The sequence below is a fragment of the Periplaneta americana genome, chromosome 6, assembly GCF_040183065.1.
Source record: "Periplaneta americana isolate PAMFEO1 chromosome 6, P.americana_PAMFEO1_priV1, whole genome shotgun sequence".
Lineage (NCBI taxonomy): Eukaryota > Metazoa > Arthropoda > Insecta > Blattodea > Blattidae > Periplaneta > Periplaneta americana.
In genome coordinates, this window is record NC_091122.1 from 99,527,731 (window position 1) to 99,548,976 (window position 21,246).

The 21,246-nt window shown below is 35.3% G+C and overlaps 1 protein-coding gene across 1 annotated transcript in view; it reads left to right on the forward strand.

Annotated features, from left to right (window-relative positions):
- Positions 1 to 21,246, forward strand: part of LOC138701546 (serine-rich adhesin for platelets-like) — a 283,122-nt gene that overhangs the window by 107,299 nt on the left and 154,577 nt on the right. The window contains exon 9 of the mRNA XM_069828550.1: positions 806 to 898. Within this exon, the coding sequence (XP_069684651.1) occupies positions 806 to 898 (93 nt within the window). The remainder of the gene's footprint in view (positions 1 to 805; positions 899 to 21,246) is intronic.

Below are 21,246 nucleotides of genomic sequence, written 5' to 3' on the forward strand. Positions count from 1 at the left end.
ACTCACTGTTACACCCTTTTTAGATTATATACGATTCTCAACTAGGTAATTAACTTTATGTTGTTTATGGACTGGTTATTTGTTTTTATGGTATGCCAATGTTACATTCAAATAATCAGATGTCAGCACTAACTTCAGGAATGCTCTATGGTTGCTAGCCTTGTATAATGTTCGCAATAATAATTGCAATTCTAGGAATTTGGTCCCCTGAGAAAGATGATATGATGCAGCAGTTTCCCGTTATTACTATATAGTCACAAGGATGATTCATAGTTATAGATGTGACAGCACAGAAAACTTAAGTACCTCGAGAAATCATGCCCCAACACTGTGTTCGTCACCACAAATTCTACATGAATTGTCGGGACTTTATCTTCGGTATCTTACGTACAAAGCCGACGTTTTAGCCATTTTACTAATAGTACGTATGTAATTATGAAATAAAGCTATATTCCACAACTTATAATAAGATAACTGTCTGATTCGTAACTTAATGAACTTCATGCACCACAAAAATCTCATAACTTACAGACAACAATAATTTAAAATGCTCTCTTGTCATCTTATAAAATAAGTATTGACATGTTAGAGACCCCATCTTCCAAAAGCATAATCACTCTTTTGAAAATTTAAATCCTTCACCAGTTGCTACGTTGTTATTGAACACTATGTGTGTTCATTCTAGATGACAAATATCGCAGTTTGAACGTCAAAGTGGCCCAGTTGAAAATATTGAGGCAAAAGATTCGAAAATCAAACCTTTGCACATATGTATATTACTAAATTGACATTATTGTGTTCCCAGATAGCTCAAGAGCTGAACCAGGTGCTGGGAAATCTGAACGCTGCTGCCTCGCAACCACCTGTCACCAACGGAGACACGACTCAACCACAGCAGGTAAGACTCTACAGTTGAGTGTGCTGTCTAAGACTTATCTGCGGCCCTGAAAACATTTTGGGATAGCGGAACCGTGAACTCATCACTTCACTGTTATGGGTCAAAGAAAACGTCTACTACTCTACTACTAGTAATGAAGACATATTTTCACTCATCAAATGACGCTAGTAACAAAGCACTACTGAGCTGTTAACCAAATGTTTTCGGCAGATACTATTTAACTCTGAGTGATGGGTGTCCCCAGCCACAAGAGTGGTTGTTTTGATTCCCAATTTTCTCTGTCAGGAACGCAGATAATAGCCCAGACTACATATGTAACAGATTGATCATCCCTATGTTAAAATCGGTAGCACTTTGAAGAGAACAACCGCCAGGATCGCCACCCGTCCGCCGTAAACGAACACGAGATGGCAGTATAGTCGCTAATGCAATTCAAATGGGAGTTATGACGTGACTCCTTATGTAAAAACTAGATGGTAGCATAGTAAACCTGACAAACGTTGTTTCCGACAAAGCCTATAAGGCCGAGCAATCTGGGTATATATGATCTAGGGAAATAGTCAAGGGAAATATACAGAATAAACCGTAAGTAATGTCAATCAATTCTGAGGGTCATTCTTTGAGATATTTCAAACAAAAAATAATACAATTTCGTTTTTGCTTCCTTTTCGAGATAAAAATTGTTTCATATGAAACAATTCTTAGCGTATTTTGGGAAAGCCATTGCTTTCATTCCCAATATGCTCAATCAATTTAAGAGGGCAGTGTATTATGATCATAAATGATTCAAAGAATTTTAGTTTTGTCCTTTAAATGTGCAGAAATTTTATCGGAACAAATGTAACTTTTCGTTCTGTGAAGGAATTTTAAAATGTTTCATTTTTGTTCGGATCAAATTTCTGCACATTTAAAGGACATAATTAAAATTATTTCAATAGATTATTATCATAATAGGCTATAGTGCTTTCTAAAACTGACTGAGCATATTGGGAATTTAATTAATGATTTTCCCAAAACACGCTATGACATATAAAACAATTTTTATCTTGAAAAAGAAGCAAAAATGGGCAAAACTGTATTCAACTTGTTTGAAATATCTAAAAAAAAAAAAAACTTATACGTTACTTATGGTTCATCCTGTATAGTAAAAATTTTTAATATTAACAGATATAAATTACTCTTAACTGCTTGTTACATAGATCTTAAGTCTATCATTCTTCATCAATTTCCTGTTATAACTACACAAACAAGCTGTAGAAACTGCGTAATTTGATGTATTATTATACAGAGTGTAAGGGGTATAAGTGCCATTATTTTAACTGATGATTGTTCATGTCATAAGGAAGAAAAAATGTCCTCACAATTTTTTTCTAATTGCAATATTTAACTAATTATTAAAGTTTACAATATTAGGCGTTTGACAACGTTGCTGGATGGGGAGGAGGGAGTTTACACATAGGCTACACAGTACAGCTTAAGCGGATAGACATACCGGTACAAAACAGATGCTCTGTTTTAATGTAGGGGTGGACAGTTGTTTACATAAAGCGAGCAGCAAATACAATTTCCATTTTATTTAACAATATTGGCAATATTGGTCAATTTTTTTATCATACGTCTAAAAAATAAATAATGGTTTACTGCACAAAATTACACGTACTTTTTTTTAATGTAACATATTAATCTCTTCCGCTTCCATAAAGCAGTACCATTTTTAAAGAAATTTCTGTTTGTGTGATTTTTGAAACGAGGTAATAGACTCTTAGTTTCTAATAATCGTTGAGAAATTGCTACAAAAGTTCGCCGATTAGGTAACCTTCATTGCGGAAAACACTGATGGTACATCTTCTTGCCTCACTTGAATTAAGATGATTTTCTCCATAAATTAATAACATATGATATTCCTAAACTCTGAATGACACTGTAAGTTGTTTATCGAATACTCTGTACCGAACTGTCATCCGCTCTGCAGTAGACCTACGGACAAGGAGCTTGAACTAAGCTGACATGCACGTACGTCTGTGCAGAGTACTGCCTGCTGAATACGTTGTCATGTCTCTCACGCCAGAATGTTAACAAATTTAAGCATGCAATTTTATTTAATTTCACGAAAACATAACATAACACACAAATATGTATTTAAACTAATATTAACTCTTTACTAGACATATCTACTAATGTAATTGTTTTCGTAATTATGCTAACAATATAAGCAGTATAACGCAAATAAAATAAGGGAGAAGAAATATATTTTCTAGGAAAACTATCAAGTTTTGACCATATGTTGAATGAATATTTTTTGATCCTGCAGATCGTCCCCGACGACTGTGAAAAGGACGGCACTTATATCCCTTACATCCTGTATATTTCAAATATACATAGAACATTGTGAACAAAATTATGCTACCGAAAAGCTTTGAGATATCAGTCAAAGTCAAAACATACATTGTGCTAACAATTAAAACAGTAAATTTAAAAGAAATAATTATTCTCCCCTGGATATCAATAATGACGTCTTACTATATGTTTGAATCAAAATATTAAGCCGGGTTATTTGAACGCATTGCAAATAATATCACTGTTTATTGTTTGTCTTCTTGAACTAGAGATCGAGCAATTTAAAACCGACTCGCTTCAGCTAACTGTGCTGACTACCTAGCTAGTCTGTGCTGCACGACTATCAATTATTTCTATTGTCGATTGGCAGCCCATCATTGTAGAGCTACTATCAATTGCTTCTATTGTCAGCTGGAAGTCAAAGTTTGTGTTTCAGCCATACCTAGGAAGTTGGTACCGGAATTGTTAAGTTGTGTGATCTTGAACTATATCTCTACCGAATGAAAAGTAGTAGCGCAGCTCTCAATGTCAATGAACCAGAACGCCAAATATGTAAAGCCGGATGGATGGTAACCAAACTTGTGCTCCAAACGTCCACGGCCTTATAACAAGAAAACAATAAACGAATAATATGAAAAACATAATTTGTAATTATAAACTTCGTAAGTATCAATCTAAAATAATTTACCTATAAGTATGAAAATAACAATGAACATTTTAATTTTATCCTTTCATGTTCTGAAAAAAATATTTGTACCCTGAAAATATTCATTCTACGTCACAAGAAGTTACTGCAGCAAATCTGAAATATGATACAGTATTTCTTACTATCATCAGATGAACGACAACTTTGTGATTCTAATAATGTATCTCGTATGTGGCACATAATATTAAACTCAAGAGTTCGGGGCAGAAGAAGATATCAGATGATAGACGACATTAAGATATATGGATCATACGAGGAGACAAAGAGGAAGGCAGAAAATAGGAAAGACTGGAGAATGCTGGGTTTGCAATGAAAGATCTGCAGAACACTATGAATGAATGAATTGTTATCGAGAAAATTTTTCATTTCTATGTAATGACAGCTAGGAAATTCGTATCCTAATTCGATGTTGAAAAAACTTGGACTGTAAAGCAACCGAATGCATAGTATCACAGCAGCACGAGACTTCAACAGACCAGCAAAACAAAGAGGTATTGACTACTGGTAAACAAACTTGTCTTTCAAGCAACATTTAATGAAGAATAATCCAGGAAAAAATAAACGTATTTCACACTCCAGCTTGCATAATTATTTAATAACAGACGAGTTTATTTTTTTGGAATCATGCATATTATTGACATTACGGAAATAATACGTAGGCCTATAATAATAACAGAATAGCTCACTCTGTTCAAAACCTAAAATATTAATATAAATTAACAATATTCTTCAAACTATTCACGACTGTACACAGCTCCACAGAATGTTAGGCCTACTAAAGCTTATACGTTGTTTACGTGAATTGCGTATCGTCTGTAGCGGGCGAGACGCGGGTGACATCTATGCTCCTCGCTGTATTCAACTGAAATCTACTGTTTTGGTAAGAACTTCCTATCTATGGTTTCAGTATACTTCAATGCTTTTCATTTGTTTCCCGCATATTCTCGTATACAGTGGATTAATTTTAAGTTTCCCACTCTGTATTATACAAAAGAAACGCATAAATAAAGTATTTAATACTAAACATCCAAACACGAAAAACTCCAGTTTTCTGAAGAGATGAAGTTTGAATTTTTTATTGCTGATGATTAATTTAAGAATTCACAGCATATCCAAGGTTAGATGTAGTTTGTCTTCATGTGAACATAAAGGGGTGGTTATTTCTAGTCGGTTATTTAACGACACTGTATTAACCAATAGCGTCGATGGAACTGGTGATAGCAAGATAGTATTTGGCGATATGAAGCCGAGAATTGTCACAGGACTACCTGATATTCGCCTTACAGTTGAGAAAAACCTCGGGGAAAAACCTAACCAGGTAATCAGTCGAGCGCAACTACAGATTAGCAGACAAATGCGTCACCGCTTCAGCTACGCCGGTGACTTAAAAAAGTTGGTAAGATGGGATTTCTGTACTAGTTGAGGTCGTTTCAAACGCCTATAACCACTTCACTGAAAGACTGGTTAGTTGGCTAATTAGCTAGTTTTATCGATTTCATACAAAATACAATTTCTATAATCCCATAAGATAAAATATAATACTTAATTTATAATTTGTATTGTTTAAGTACATAGAAATCATTAAAATGTATTATTTAAAAAAGTCATCCGTTCGCCAAGCATTCGGTCCATTACGTGAAACATACGGTGTGTAAGATAACGGGCTATGATAAGGGATTATTTTTGGCCTCAATTGGAAGGTATGGATTTCAGTAACGTTTCGTTTCAGCAAGATGGCGCCACGTATCATACTGCTCACGAAACAGTCGACCTTTTGAGGGAGAAGTTCAGAGGCTTCATCATTTCGCATGTCTTAAGGTTATCACGATTGGTTTAAACATGCACTAAAACCAGACGTAAGTGCAAGTTTGAACCAATAAATTATTGAGATTTGCGATAAAATAATGAGTCTAGGAAATTGTATATTTAGTATGTAGAACTACATTTGTTTATAGATCTTTTGTTATATTATTAAGTTTTGTACTTGTGAACTATATCAATAAATCAATATGTCAATATGTCAATATGTCATCATTTCGCATGGTGGTGATGTTAACTGGAACTCGAGATTATGTGATTTAACGCCGTTGGATTACTTCTTATAGAGTTATGTTATACAACTGGTTTATGTCAACAAAGCAGAAGCAGTTAATGACCTAAGGAACAATATCACATGCGTTATTCGTGAAATTGACGGTGGTTTATGTTTGTCTGTTATTGAAAATTGGAAGACCCGTATACGCGCAACCCAAAGAAGCCACGGCGGCCATTTAACTGACGTAATGGCATCAAGTGTGCTTCAAAATTATAGTAATTAAATAAATAAACCTCTTTCGTTTATAAAATTTATTTCATTTTAAAAGTATGACACTCTTATTGGGAGACCCTATGCCTAGATATTTACATTTTTCTAAAGTCTGCCTAGATTTATTGATTTCACATAGTCTATAAATTCCTTTGTGTAGTGATTCACTAACAGATTGCCTTTTATTGTAAATCCACTTCGCACGATTTCTTAAAGAAAGGGTCGATCACTGTCTAGGTTGGGACGCATGAATAGTAAGTGATTTACAGTTTGTTCAACTCCGCATTTGCACATTGGACTGTCTTTTATTTTGATCAGGTAGAAATACGAATTTATTTTTCCGTGTCCAGTTAAGAATGTGGCAAAATTTCTTGTTAAGGGTATGCTTTATTTTAATTTTTCTTTCACAATGAGAAAAAAAGATTCAGTCACTGCTCCGTTTATGGCTCAGTTGTCACTTTCCCCACTTTTGAATATACTTCTCATGTAGTTCGCTTAATTTTGTATACACTGGTACTCTGTCGTAGCTTACTGGTAGATTTCTGTTTCCTGTTTCAAATCTATTCCAGAAATCTTATCCATGCATTATTCCCGACAGTTACATTGAAAATATTGTGAACAAAGTGTAAATCTTCTTGGACCGTATCTTTGTTTTGTAGCTTCCAAAAATAAATTAGCTTGGCCTCACACACTCTAATATCCGCAGAGCGAATCTCAGTTGCACCCCAAACTAGTGCAGCTCGTGTACACAGACACTGCAAGCGATTGATCACAGCCATGGCGCCTGAGTCTATTTATGAACTTCATTAGATAATGTTCCATCTCAACACGGAACATCTGTGAGAGGTCAAAGAAGTCGAAGAGATATCAACACTTGTAGGCAGGCTATGAATGTTTTGATTCGCACCAATAAAACTTTTATGATGTTTTCCAAACGCTTTATATCCAGTCGGGACTTGAAACCCTCTCGCTCCTGAATAAATAAATATTCCTTAAAATTGGTGTTCTGGTCTAGCAGAAATGTAGAATCGCACCTCACTGTAGTTTTACATCGCCTATATGCCGCTCGCTGTCTATAACACACATTCAGGGGGGAAGAATTCCTGGTCTGCGACCGTAGATCTAGGGAGACATCAGGCAGAACTGATCTCTGACAGAACTCAATCACTTTCAAATCTTTCAGGTAGATTACATAGAAGTATGTTCTTGCTGCGGGTTTAAATTGTCCTCTTCAACAGAGATTTCAAAGTTTAATGTTAAAAGTCAATTTTGACTAGTCTCACACTAGCTAGATTTCCAACTCTGATTATACAGCATCTTTCAAACGTAACAAACTAACTTCTTGTACTTACTTCACAGAAAGGTTAGCAGGTCCGAAGTTCTGAAATTTATGACAAAAAATAAAGTCTTATTCATCTTTCTTGATTTATTTGGTGGTAATTACAGAAACGTCTTACTTACTTATTTACTTACAAATGGCTTTTAAGGAACCCGCAGGTTCATTGCCGCCCTCACATAAGCCCGCCATTGGTCCCTATCCTGTGCAACATTAAACCAGTCTCTATCATCATATCCCGCCTCCCTCAAATCCATTTTAATACTATCCTCCCATCTACGTCTTGGCCTCCCCAAAGGTCTTTTTCCCTCCGGCCTCCCAACTAACACTCTATATGCATTTCTGGATTTGCCCATACGTGTTACATGCCCTGCCCATCTCCAACGTCTGGATTTAATGTTCTTAATTATGTCAGGTGGAGAATACAATGCATATAGTTCTGCGTTGTGTAACTTTCTCCATTCTCCTGTAACTTCATCCCTTTTAGCTCCAAATATTTTCCTAAGAACCTTATTCTCAAACACCCTTAATCTCTGTTCCTTTCTCAAAGTGACAGTCCAAGTTTCACAACCATACAGAACAACTGATAATATAACTGTTTTATAAATTTTAACTTTCAGATTTTTTTGACAGCAGACTAGATGACAACCGAATAATAACAGGCATTTCCCATATTTATTCTGCGTTTAATTTCCTCCCGAGTGCCATTTATATTTGTTACTGTTGCTCCAAGATATTTGAATTTTTCCACCTCTTCGAAAGATAAATCTCCAATTTTTATATTTCCATTTCGTAGAATATTCTGGTCACGAAACATAACCATATACTTCGTCTTTTCGGGGTTTACTTCCAAACCTGAGCTGCTTCCTGGTAAAAGTAAACCTGCTTCAAGTAAACTTTCCGTGTTTTCCCTAATCGTTTCTGGATTTTCTCCTAACATATTCACGTCATCATACACCAAAAACAGCATAGCAATGAAAGAAAATGTAAATGTCTGACACATTCCAACTATCTTATTATGAAAGCATTGCAACAGAAATTAATATTAACAACGTCCCCCATTTCCTGGGCCTAAATAATTAATAAAATGCGACTTCCCTGAAGTCACTTCTTCACGAAGAGAGATGTAATAAAAATGCAGAACTGTGAAAATAATAGCGGAGAAAACGGATGCCTAAAAATGACAGGAGATTTATGAAGTCCTTTAGATTGCGTGAAATGTCTTTATTATTGTTATGTAATTTCTAGGTTAGCTAAGGATAGATTCAAGGATTAAATAAGTACCACCGCAGGCAGGATGAAATGAATTGCAATAAAAGTATGAATGAATGACTAGCAGGAAATGGAAGGAGAAACATTTAAAAGGTATGTGAAAACGCGTCCTTACAAGAGAGCTCTAAGCCTGTTGGCCACGTGTCTCACTCCGATTTTCGCCGTTCCATATAAAGAAAAATTGGAGAATTTTGAAGGGGAAAGCTGAAAATAGACGTAATTTAACAGCTATCACGATAGGGGGGATTAAGCAACACAAAACAGCAACAGGGCAGGATCGCCGAAGATGTTACAAGCCTGCACAGCGAGTAGAAAGAGGGAGCATCGCAATCCTTGCAAGAGAAGGAATCCAAGCCCTTGCTCTGTGTGACTGACACTCGAGTATACTCGTCCTGTAGTACCGAAAGCAACATGCTAAAGCCAAGGCTCCAATTTCAGAAGGCTTTAATTTGGAAAATGTTGTAATTTGTATGTAGGGGGATGTAAGAAGGAATAACTAAAAGACGGATAGCGTAGAAAATTGCGAAGCAAGAAGTTAATCTTACATTTATGTTTCTATGGTACCACGAGTGACGCCAGTGTTTACAGAAAAACCTTTCATGTCAAAGCGTTACACTTTTTTCTCCTTGTAGGTTAAGTACAGCCTAGACGTTTCACGTGAAAAAAACTATTCGTATTCTTTTGCCGAATAGTAATTCAAATTTTACATTGGAATTTAAACATACTCGTAGGTCAGGAAAGTTGAGGTTAATGGTATGTCACTCAAGAACTGCAATGTAAATGTAGTGCATAATTTCAAACTGTATTAAGTCCACCAGTGGATGAAATTAAGTTTGATGCATATTCGTGTAGTTTCTTATTCGATCTTTCATGCTGTGAAGTCTGATCGTTTCAAATCGTATTTGTAAAGCGTGAAAACGAATGTTTAAAAGAGGCCCTTTTTTCATATCATATTCAGTCCTGTAAAGTATTTGGGTCAAATCGTATTGTCCAAGATTAATTTAATTGAGTTGCTGTAAATTAAATTTGTTAAATTCTATGTTGGTTGCACTGCCCATCCTGGCTCTCTTATCTATACAATGCAATAATAAACTCTGAAATGCTGACCTCTAAAAACTACCGTACCATAATATTTATAAATATGTAGGTTATGTTCACATTTTCAGTGAAGAATGAAATATTAGGAACTACAAAATACTGAGTGAATATTCTAAGAAGATTTGTGGCATCAGTGAAATAAAACGAATGACGTACAAAAGTCTATCAAAGATCAAACTTCAACAGCATGAAATTAGAGCCCACCTATAGCTGTGATGACTCATCAAAGAAATTCATAACTATTCTCAAAAAAAGAAAAAAAGAAAAGGAAAACAATGTGTTATTCTTGACACATCATTAATTGCAGAGTGTAGCAAAGAAGACTGATGTGAATAAACTATTAACCAAATGGTTTGTGAATAACTGGAGAAGCATAAGAGACTTAGATTTCTTAGATTTCTATGCTAATATCATAAATTCAAAAACTGTGGTTACAGGCTGTAAGAGTTATGGTGGTATAGTAACTTGCGACTAGCTAAAGAAGGAGAGTTGAATAGAATTTAAAGAGGGTAGAGATTTACATGAACATAGGTTTTTCTTGATTACTCTGTATAACAAATTGCCATTTGGTATTAACACGCAATATTACTATTTAAAACTGACAATAATGATGCTTCAATTTATGTATTAAGTTATTATAGGTTTCTGATAACGCATTTCTGATGTATAGATCAAAACGTATTAATTCCAAAACATTTCCTTCACTTCGTGAAATATAAATAAGAAATCATTTCAGTTTTGCAAGCCTACAGATATACCTCAATCATTGTAACAAAATTTCTCTCTTTTTCCTTTTTTAATATAAATTGTACGGTTAACGACTACTGTAATTCAATTTTTCGTCATTTCTGTAAAAATAGTTTCTTGGACATAATACAATTTTAAATGATGCTCCTCAGTCTGCTCTATTAAAACACCAAAACATCAATCTTATCAGCAAATAAATAGATTATATCGATCAATGAATCACAAATAAATCGAATATCATTAATCAATCGAAGCATACCAACCAGTAGTATAGTCCAGTCATATCGATATCAGTCACACCAGTAATGGTGGTCTAGTGGTTACCACGCTTGCCATTGGATCCAAAGTTCTTGGATTTATCCATCAATCTTTGTGGAGGCCTATATTCATTTATTCTGCAGGTTGTACAGTTATATATCTTCCTGCACCCATTTAGTTATCCTCCAGTTGTTTATGTCCTCCCAATCTCCTTCTGTTAATCCTTTCTATCTTATATTTCCTTGCACTCAAGTAACTTTGGCCTACCTCGTTTCCGTCTGCCTGATGGATGCCATTCCATAACTTCTTTTGATAATCTGTCCTCTTCCATCCTCTTGACATGTACATGCCATTTTGTTTTAATTTAATGTAATCTAAAAAGAATCTTGTTATTTTCATATTTTGTTTAATTTCCGGTTACTTAATTTTGCCCTTTCTAGGAATTATAGATGACCGTCGCCAAAAACCCATTTCTGATTAGTTTAATTCTGCTATATTTCTTGCTTTTAAATTCCATGTTTCTCCTGTGTCCCTTATGGCCATGTATTTTGCATTCTCTCTGTTTAATTTCATACCCCATAACTCACATTCTTATATCAATTGTCTGGCCATGTATTCTAAATCGTCATACTCTTGTGCAATTAATAATAATTGATCGTCTGCAAATGGCAGAGAAAACTGCATAAGTGGTATCACGTATCTCCAGTTCCATTCTTGTACATATTTCCTTCCATTTTCAAATCTTTTTTGGGCATAAGCCTGTGGGCTTACTTATCTTAAATAGAGTAGACGACAAACCACATCAGAATTTTGATCCAATCTCTTGAATCCACTTACAATATTCTTACTAATATTATATCGTTCTGTTTTCCGTAAATTGTTCGGGATAAGCTATCGCACGCTTCTTATGAATCTACAGACAGTAGTCTAAGTGTAACTGTTGGTCCAAGGCAATCTCTTTTCTCTGTCAATGCTTTTAGGCAAAATGCGTGGTCAAGTGTGGATCGACCGGCCCTAAATCCTGCTTGCTTTTTTGTTTCTACCTAAGAAAATTTCTGTTCCAAAAACTATTTTATTATTTTCATATATATCCGATAAAGTATACCTTCATAATTTATATATTTATCCTTCTTTCCTTTCTTATGAAAAACTGAGATATATCCAATTTTCCACTCATTGGGAATTTCATCACCATTTAAGCATAGTTAAAAATTATTCTCAAAAGTTCATATAAATTTTCAGTCCCGATTTTAGTAATTCTGTATACAGGCTACGTATAATTCTACAAGCTATGTTATTTTTAGAGATTAAATGCCACTATTACTATTTCTACATCTAGATTGATTTTGTTTACTCGTATCTCATTTACATTGTCTAATTCACTTTCTTAATCTTGTAAGTAAGGTTGTATATTTTCTGTTAAAAGTTCTTTAAAATATGTTTCCGTTACCTATCTAACGACCAAGAGTTTACCTTATTTCCAATGGGATTTACACTAAGGTCACTTTTTTTTTGGCTTAACCTAAACGGACACATTTTGAGGCTACGGTCACGTACGAGCACCAAGGCCTCGGGCCTCTATTATAAAGCCTATCATACATGCTAAGACAGGGGTGCCGAACTGAGGCTTCTTCGGTGTTTGAGGCTACGACAATCAGATTCGAGGCTCTCCTGGGAGCCGCGCACCGAAAGGTGAGGTGTCTTAGGTTGTTGTAGCGAACAGAGCGCGGGCCATGTAAAAGCGAGACATTGGCGAGATTTGCGGACTTAAGAGAAGAAATTGAAATATGTTTAAAGGAGAAAAAATTCGATGTACCTGAATTGGAAGATGACGTTTGGTGGCAAGACCTTGGATTCCTGTCCGACATGTCTACCAAATTAAATTATCTTAACGTACGTCTTCAGGAAAACGTTTCGCTGGTCCTACATTTACGTGACAGAGTTAAATCGTTTAGTCTTAAACTGTCCTTGTACCGTACGCAGCTAAGTGCAAATAATTTTGAGAATTTCCTAACACTTCCATTATTTTGTTCGTCTTTGGATCCAGTCAGAAAAGAAAATTTTATTAGTCATTTGCACAGCTTGTCTGAAGAATTTAAGCAACGTTTCTCTGACTTATATCGAATAACAAAGAAGTTTTTACTATTCACTTTCCCTTATACAGCACAGCCGTTGTCCCAGGATTATTCGGGAGATTTTGCTTCCGAACTTATCGTTCTGCGTTGGAAGATAAGCAAAAGACACCAACGATTGATGTATTTTGGAAAGCTGTTGCAAGAACACGACAATTTCTTACGTTAGGTGATTTTGTTGCAAATGTGTTTTCATTGTTCGCGAGAGTTATGTTTGTGAGGCTGCATTTCCATTAATGAAATTAACAAAGTCACATATTCGCAGCAGAATGTCGGATAAACACTGGTCTAATTATCTTCGGTTAATGACGGCTAAGAAAATTAACGCAAGCATTCATGAACTTCTTGTTGAAATAAATCTATTTGACGCAAAGAAGTAAGTTTATTATTCCAATAAGCATTTTTCCCTTTAACGGAAAGACTCATTGCATTTCTCCATATAAATTCATTTCTGAAGAAAAATAGAGCTTGTTGATACAGAGTCGACTAGTCTTTCGATATCACGCATTCACAGTCTTCGTCTATCCTCGCGCTGAGAACCATTCAGTTACCTTTGGTCAAAGCGACTACGACCTTGACAGCAACTACAACACTATAGGCTCTGTCGGGAGCTTCAGTTTGGCACCCCTGCGCTAACATATACTACAATACCTGTACCGATACTCAAGTTTCCTGACACATGTGGCATGCACTGACTATAGATGCTGACACCGTATCTGAAACAGCTCCGAAAGAGATGTGTATTGAAAAGAATTGAAATGTAGAGATTTTTGTAGTTTTGAGTGTGGCTTCAGTTATTGTTTTGAAGAAAAAAAAAAAAAAAAGGAACCGAAAAAATATTGTTTTCCCATTACTCCAAATTTCAGACTTCACAATGTTAGAACGAAATATTTGGTGTGTAAGTATTATCTGACGAAATGCCTGTGTTTTTCTGAGAATTTCTCACTTTCTTCAGCTCCCTTTTGAAACTGCATCTCAGATTGTGAATTTTTTGCAACTGCAAAATCATTGTTTGCATGAGGATACGTTACTTTGCGCTTTGTAATAAGTTCGTCGTTTCTCAAATGTTTATCGGGATGTACTTAAATTCCACCGAGCATATCCTATTTTTCAGGTGTATGTTCTGCGTCTGGCCAGGCATTCTAGAAAATCAGAAGTTGTCCTACTTTTCTCTCTCGGCAGTTGCCAGTGAACCAAAGAGAAAAACCGTCTAGATATGTCTGGAATGCACTAGATCAGTGATGTCAAAGCAAGCGCATTTTTCTGACCATGACGTCGTGCGCCGGCATCAAGCGCTAAATATGGAAAGAGGAAGGATTGTGTATATGAATAAGCAGCCTGTTGGATTAAGAAAATAGAAGTGCACAAACTTCAAACATAAGTGAAATTTTATGTCGTTATTTTTATATGGCTTCTTTCTGTTTGATATTATCTATACTGTCTGTGAAACAAAAGTACTAATACCAATATCTTAATATTGCAGTTGTGTTTTAAATGTTAATAGCATAATAAAGAGTCAAGAAGGAATATTCACGTAAATTCCGTAGTAGTACAACTATACTGTAGCCTACTAAGTGAATGAAACACGACATTCATAAAGAAAGTGATATCCTAAAAAAAAAGAGATTGAGTATGACATGATAAGCTGGAATTGATATTGATGGTACCTTTAGCCTTATAAAAGTAATCAATAAATTAATCAAAACAATATTACAGTACAAAGCAAAGTTACCTAGGTGCTGATATGTTTTAAGTGTAACTAACATTTCATAACAAAACTCTTATCGCATTATGCTTTTAAAGTGATATTGGTGAGCAATTTCCAATCACCAGAATATTAAATTAATTTCTCGAAATCTACTGAAGCTATAGAGCTGACACTTTTACAACACATGGGCACGTATGTTTTGCTTATGATGTAACAGTAGTTGCTTTGTTAATTCATTTCCTTATAAACACTTACCATGCGAATATTTTCAAAAATTTCAATACACTATCTTCAGTAATACGTATTTACGGTATATTAGATTTACGAAAACATACTGTAAGGCGTCCACACCTGTGGAGTAACGGTCAGCGCGTCTGGCTGCGAAACCAGGTGGCCCGGGTTCGAATCCCGGTCGGGGCAAGTTACCTGGTTGAGGTTTTTTCCGGGGTTTTCCCTCAACCCAATACGAGCAAATGCTGGGTAACTTTCGGTGCTGGACCCCGGACTCATTTCACCGGCATTATCACCTTCATCTCATTCAGACGCTAAATAACCTAGATGTTGATACAGCGTCGTAAAATAACCCAATAAAATAAAATACTGTAAGGCTACTAAATAAATAGGTCTATATGTGAAAATTTCACTTTTCTATAAAAAAAGTTGAGAAAATATTTCTTTTGAATAAAAAAATCAAACTTGTGAAAAATGAGCATTAAAATTAAAACTTACATTCTTATAATGCACTTATACTTCTTAGACAAATCTAAAAATTAACATCGATACAGTTATAATAAGCTCCCTTCCATGTATCCATTGAATCAGTGCTGGCCATCCCTGAATATAGCTCGACCAAGCGGCATATCGTCGATTAAGAAACAATACCGCGTAACTGACATTTTTGGTAAAAACTGTTTTTTTGCACAGATGGTACCTCCACTGTCATCTGCATGCATTGACAAACGCGGGAATTTGATTGCATGAATGGCCTGCGTGCGAAGGAGGGGGGTACAATACCGCGTATCTGAAGTCACGAGAAGTCTGTAGGAAATACCGCGTATCTGACAACAGATAGACTATTATGTCTACTCGTTGCGCGCCCTCAGTATGGAAGCTGGTTCTCGTTACTGCATTGTAAAATTGTATCAACAGTGTGTGATATTCTGAGAAGATTAAAGAAGTGTTCAGTTTCAATTATTTAAAAGGTAAATATAATAGAATTATTTCACTAATGTCAATTGAATGTTAGTTGAGCTGAATTGCCGCAAAATCTTACTCCAAGTTCATTCACTGAAATATAGTACATTTAATATGTTATTATTATATAGGCCTACAGATACAAGAAAAGAAATGGACAATGAATTAGACGACAGTCAGTTTAGAGAGAACGAAATCCTATCTGTGCTATGTTCTGCATTCAAGACGGGAGAAACTTCTGTGAACGTTAACAAAGGTATGGCATAAAAAGTATCACAGTTATTAAACGTTTATTTTTCTTCAGTTACGGAATCATAACAGCATACTTAATTTAAGTACTTAATATAAATAATCACGAATGGGCCGCTAAAATAATTTGCGCTACATTCAATGGTACTGAGCTTGGTTCCTTCCATTTCCTCCGGTAGGAGGAAGATCTAAATTGATGATACTATTTACTGCACATGTTTTTAAGCCATTTATATCACATTTATAAACACTAGTAATCTCATCTTATTCGTAGGTATACTGCCTGATAATTCAAATGCAAAAGAAAACCGTCCTTCTGAAAATGGGCTGCTGCAGATCAGGGATTATCCGTCCAGTGTTACCGGTAATGTTATGATCGTATTATGCAGTCTGGTATGGTTTAAAGCAATACTATTAAAATAATACAGCTAGAAATAGGATAGGACAGAAACTGAATACCCTGTCAATGAAGGAACTACACCAAATTTCGGATGCGTCTTCAGATGTAGACGACCCCGAAGAATTTGAGAGTGCTACTTATTCTACATCTTTACATTCGTTAGAAAAAGGTAAAGAGAAGAATCTACAAACATTTCATGGAAAAGAAAAATAAATTCAAAGCCACAAAAGGGTAAGTGGAAGAAAATGAAAAATAGAAAACTTAGAATGGAAGAGGAAGCTTATCTTAGCTACAAGAGATCGAAAGATGGCAATGTAACACATGATACGGAAAGAAATGCAAGGAATTTGGGGCCAGAGTGTAGTTATAAAATGTGCCAAAATTCGAAAGTAAGGGGCTGTAATTTAATTTCTAATGAGAGAAGACATCTTTCAGGCATTCAGGAAAACTATGACTTGGGAACAGAGGACCGTTTAGGTATCAAATCTTGTGGATTTCACTCCTACGAAAAGACCTGACAGTACAAATTCTGAATCGAGAAGAAAGAGAACATTTGTCTACAACCTAAAAGTTGATGAGAAAAAAATTCAGGTTTGCAAAAAGATGTTTCTGTGTACATTTGGAATTAAAGAATGAACTGTGCAATATTGGTTAGCTAATAGTACTGATGGCGTCCCTTCAGTAAAAAAAAAAAAAGTAATTTTCTCGTGCAAAAGCACAGAAAAAAAAGAGCATTAGTAGCCTGCCTAAATTTCCGTCATATTATTGTATATAGAACCGATTGTGCCAAAGTTTTTATAATAGTATTTCACACTAGGGTTACTCAAGGATTACTTTTTGTGATTTCAGCATAGGCCTATAATTATTTCTTTATTGTGTTTAACGAATATTTTGCCTGAAAAATTATCATTATTATATTTCTATGTGATTTTCTTTTCATTATTCGCAAGTCAGTCAAGTCCATTGTCAATAATAATAATAATAATAATAATAATAATAATAATAATAATAATAATAATAATAATAATAATAATTATTATTATTATTATTTTATTATAAAATTATATTTTTCAGCAACGTTTTAGTAACAATTCTACTTATCTATTCACACACGTAGTGTGAAAATAAAGTACGTGGTATCAGATTGTCATTATTATTATTATTATTATTATTATTATTATTATTATAACAATAAACATTTAACTGTGTCTTCTTTTTCCTTTCCCATAGTTTCAGCATTTGATTGACTAAGAATGCAACAATCATTGTCTGGAACGTAATCTAGTGCTGATTCAAGCTACAGCCTACCGACCTTGACCTCAAGTCAGATGATAGGACAACAATTCAGATAACACATTCACATATACAAGAGCACGAATAATATTTCCAGAAGGCAGTTTTCACGCAAAGAAAACGCTTGTCAGCATGTGTCCTGAAGCTGCTAAAGTTGTCTCACAATACCGCGTAACTAACGAAATTTAGTCAACGGCAAAGTTCCAATACCGCGTAAGTGACATTGCCAAATGTCTATGGCCATGACCATCCATTTTCACTTAGTTACAAATTATTTATGCAATTTCATAGCCATACACCAATTTTCAAGACTATTGCGTTATTTTTATGGTTTTTATTCGGTTTTTACCTTCTCCTGTAAAATTTACATTTTGTCAGTTACGCGGTATTGGTTCCTAAGCGACGATATACTACCTTTTTCGACTGTCTCTTTCCTTTCCGCTGTAAAGCGCTCAGGCTCTCCTGAGCTCTAAAGCGCGCGCTTGCTCCTATGGGCATCAGTTGACATGACTGCACTAGATAAAAATTATGTTTGTAAATTTTAATTGAAGGCATGATCTTGCGTGACTTTCCACAAGTATTTACTGGATGATAAAGAACATTCCTTGCTCAAACTGAGCCATGAGAGAAGTATCAACAATTAGCAAATTAACCCTTAAGTACTCGCGTCGGGTCTATATGACCCGAGTGCTTTTTCTTTCCTCTGTTTTCTTTGCTGGAAAGTAATATGAAGAGTGCCGGTGGTGTGTAATTTCTTCTATTGTTGAAATCTTTGAAACGGTCTGGCTGTAGTCATTGTTGAGTTTATCATTTAGCCCCAACAGCTGTTTATATGTGATTTGACCCGACGCGAGTGTGTGCGTTCTTCTAAAAGGCAGGAAGACTTTGTGAATAACTGAGGAGATTTCTTTATTTATGCGTAAGTATTATTTGATGTAAGCTTTATATTATTATATTCTTCACATTTTCCGCGTTCATTTCAGCTGTATATGCAGCTCTTTTTATTATTATTTTCAAAGAATGTCAAAGAAAGTAGTAACAGACGAAGAAATTGCAGAAAAGTCGAAGTCGAGGGAATTACTATTAACAGACGAAGAAATTGCAAGGGAGTTGAATACGATTCTCAGTAACGCACTAATGATAATGACGAAGGTGAATCTGTGGGGGAACTTTCTGAGCTTGACGATGTCATAGATGAAGACACAGGTTCCTCCAAAAAGCCAGAAGTTGTGACGTTTTATAACTGTACCAAGGGTGGAGTTGATTCATGCGACCAATTGTGTAGCAACTAGTGTTGGACGTAGAACAAGAAGGTGGCCACTGGCAGTGTTCTTCCATTTCATAACTGTTTCAGCACTCAACTCATATGTTGTTTATTATAAGATGAATACCAGAGAGAAGATACAAAGAAGAATATTTCTGAAGAACCTGGCTAAAGAACTTCTTATGGAAAACGTTGTCAGGAGAATGAGTAATCATCATGTATCACGCAGTCTCAGGGCAAGAATAAAAATATTCCTAACGGAGAGAGGCGTTGAAGTGCCACCGAAAGAACAACAAAATCAAGAAACAAATAGTGGACCAGCATCTCAGAAAAGGAAGAGATATCATATCTGCCCTAGCACAAATGATAATAAGCATTCAACACAATGTGCTGCTTGTTTGGGACACGTATGCAAAATTCACTGAAAAGTTGTTTGCACAATATGTGGAGAATAAGCCAAGAAATGAAGTACTGTTTTGTTTTACAATGTCTGATTGAAAAGTTTTAAGACTGAAGCCATCAGTGCTTATTGGTTTGCGGTGACATCTTAGGAATCGATGTAATAATTGAGAATTAATCCCTTTGAAGGGCATTCACTGCAGTAGCCTTTAGGTACAGTGATTTTTATTACAAACCCAGTCAACATTTTTCAAGATTGTTTCCAAATCTAGGATAATAGTAGGAGTGTGTGTATTCCTCCAGAAGAGGTCTGTAGTAGTCTTTAGGTACCATTATTATGTACCTAACCTTAAAAATGTTCAATCACACCTCGTAAAGAAACAGTATGGTTATAAGATTTCAAAGTCATGTTTTCATTTTTCTTTAGTTGAGATTTACAAATTTCATTGTATTTAGATAGTTTTCACTTTTTTAAAGTTGAGATTTACAAATTTCATTGTATTTGATTATGTTCAATATAAATAATGTACAGTTCAGAATAAAAGTATTTCATTTACTTCAGTTTAAACATTTTAGTTACCCCATAATTTTGCCATGAATCCACATCTTAGTTTGTGTCAATGGGTCAAATTGACCCGACGCGAGTGTTTATGTAAATTTCTATCAGGCGAGTACTTAAGGGTTAAGCAACGCGTTAGCCTACGCTTAACATGTACAATTAAGTAATTAATTAGGTAATTATTAGAGAAAGACCCCAAAATGTTGGGAAGCTGCTCTTTTTTAAAGGAGACCATTAAAAGTTTCAGCCTACTGATTAATAAAAAAAGACAATTTAATTTCTTAATTAAACATTTTTTTCCTTCCTCTGAATATTGGCAGTTTTGTGTCAATTTTATTGTAGACTAAGACTAACAATTTACCTTATTATTTTATAAAATACTGAAAATAAACGTTACGTCACGTGTCACATCATGCACTGCTTTTTTTGTGAAATAATCCTGCTTTTTCAGATAAAAGTCTTGCTTTCCATTTTTATCTGGTTACATTACAGAATAACAATTACTTATATAAAATAAATTTCATCTATAAATAATAAAGTATTATTGCGCACACAATGTAAGCGATACATATAATTTATAAATATGTTCCAGAAATTGGCGCCCATATTTCCCAATATCAAGTTTGGTACAACAGACTAAAAATATGGTTTATATAAGGTACCACATACACTGAAACAAGTTGAGACTTGCAAAAGTGTCACTACGCTCGTACCGCGGTATGTCATCGATGACGGGACACAGAGACAGGACTCGCAACCAGCTGAAACTGATACGTTTCATTGATACAAGGCCGGCCACACACAACGCATCCTAATAAATTTGTATCGATGAAGTATCGTAACATGTCTCTATGTGTATATCCCGTTTCAGACAACACACGCCGCCTCATCCACAACGAACAAACATCAATTTTCTGCACGAGATTCGATCGTACGATCATGCTTTTACGGAACTACAAAAAACACGTCTGAACCTAGGTGCCGTGTACGCCGCGACCGTTTGTCCGCATTCTGTAGCGAGAATATACACTACACCCACGTGATCGAAGTCAGTGACCTTGAGGCGAGACACGATTCGGTACGCGATCACC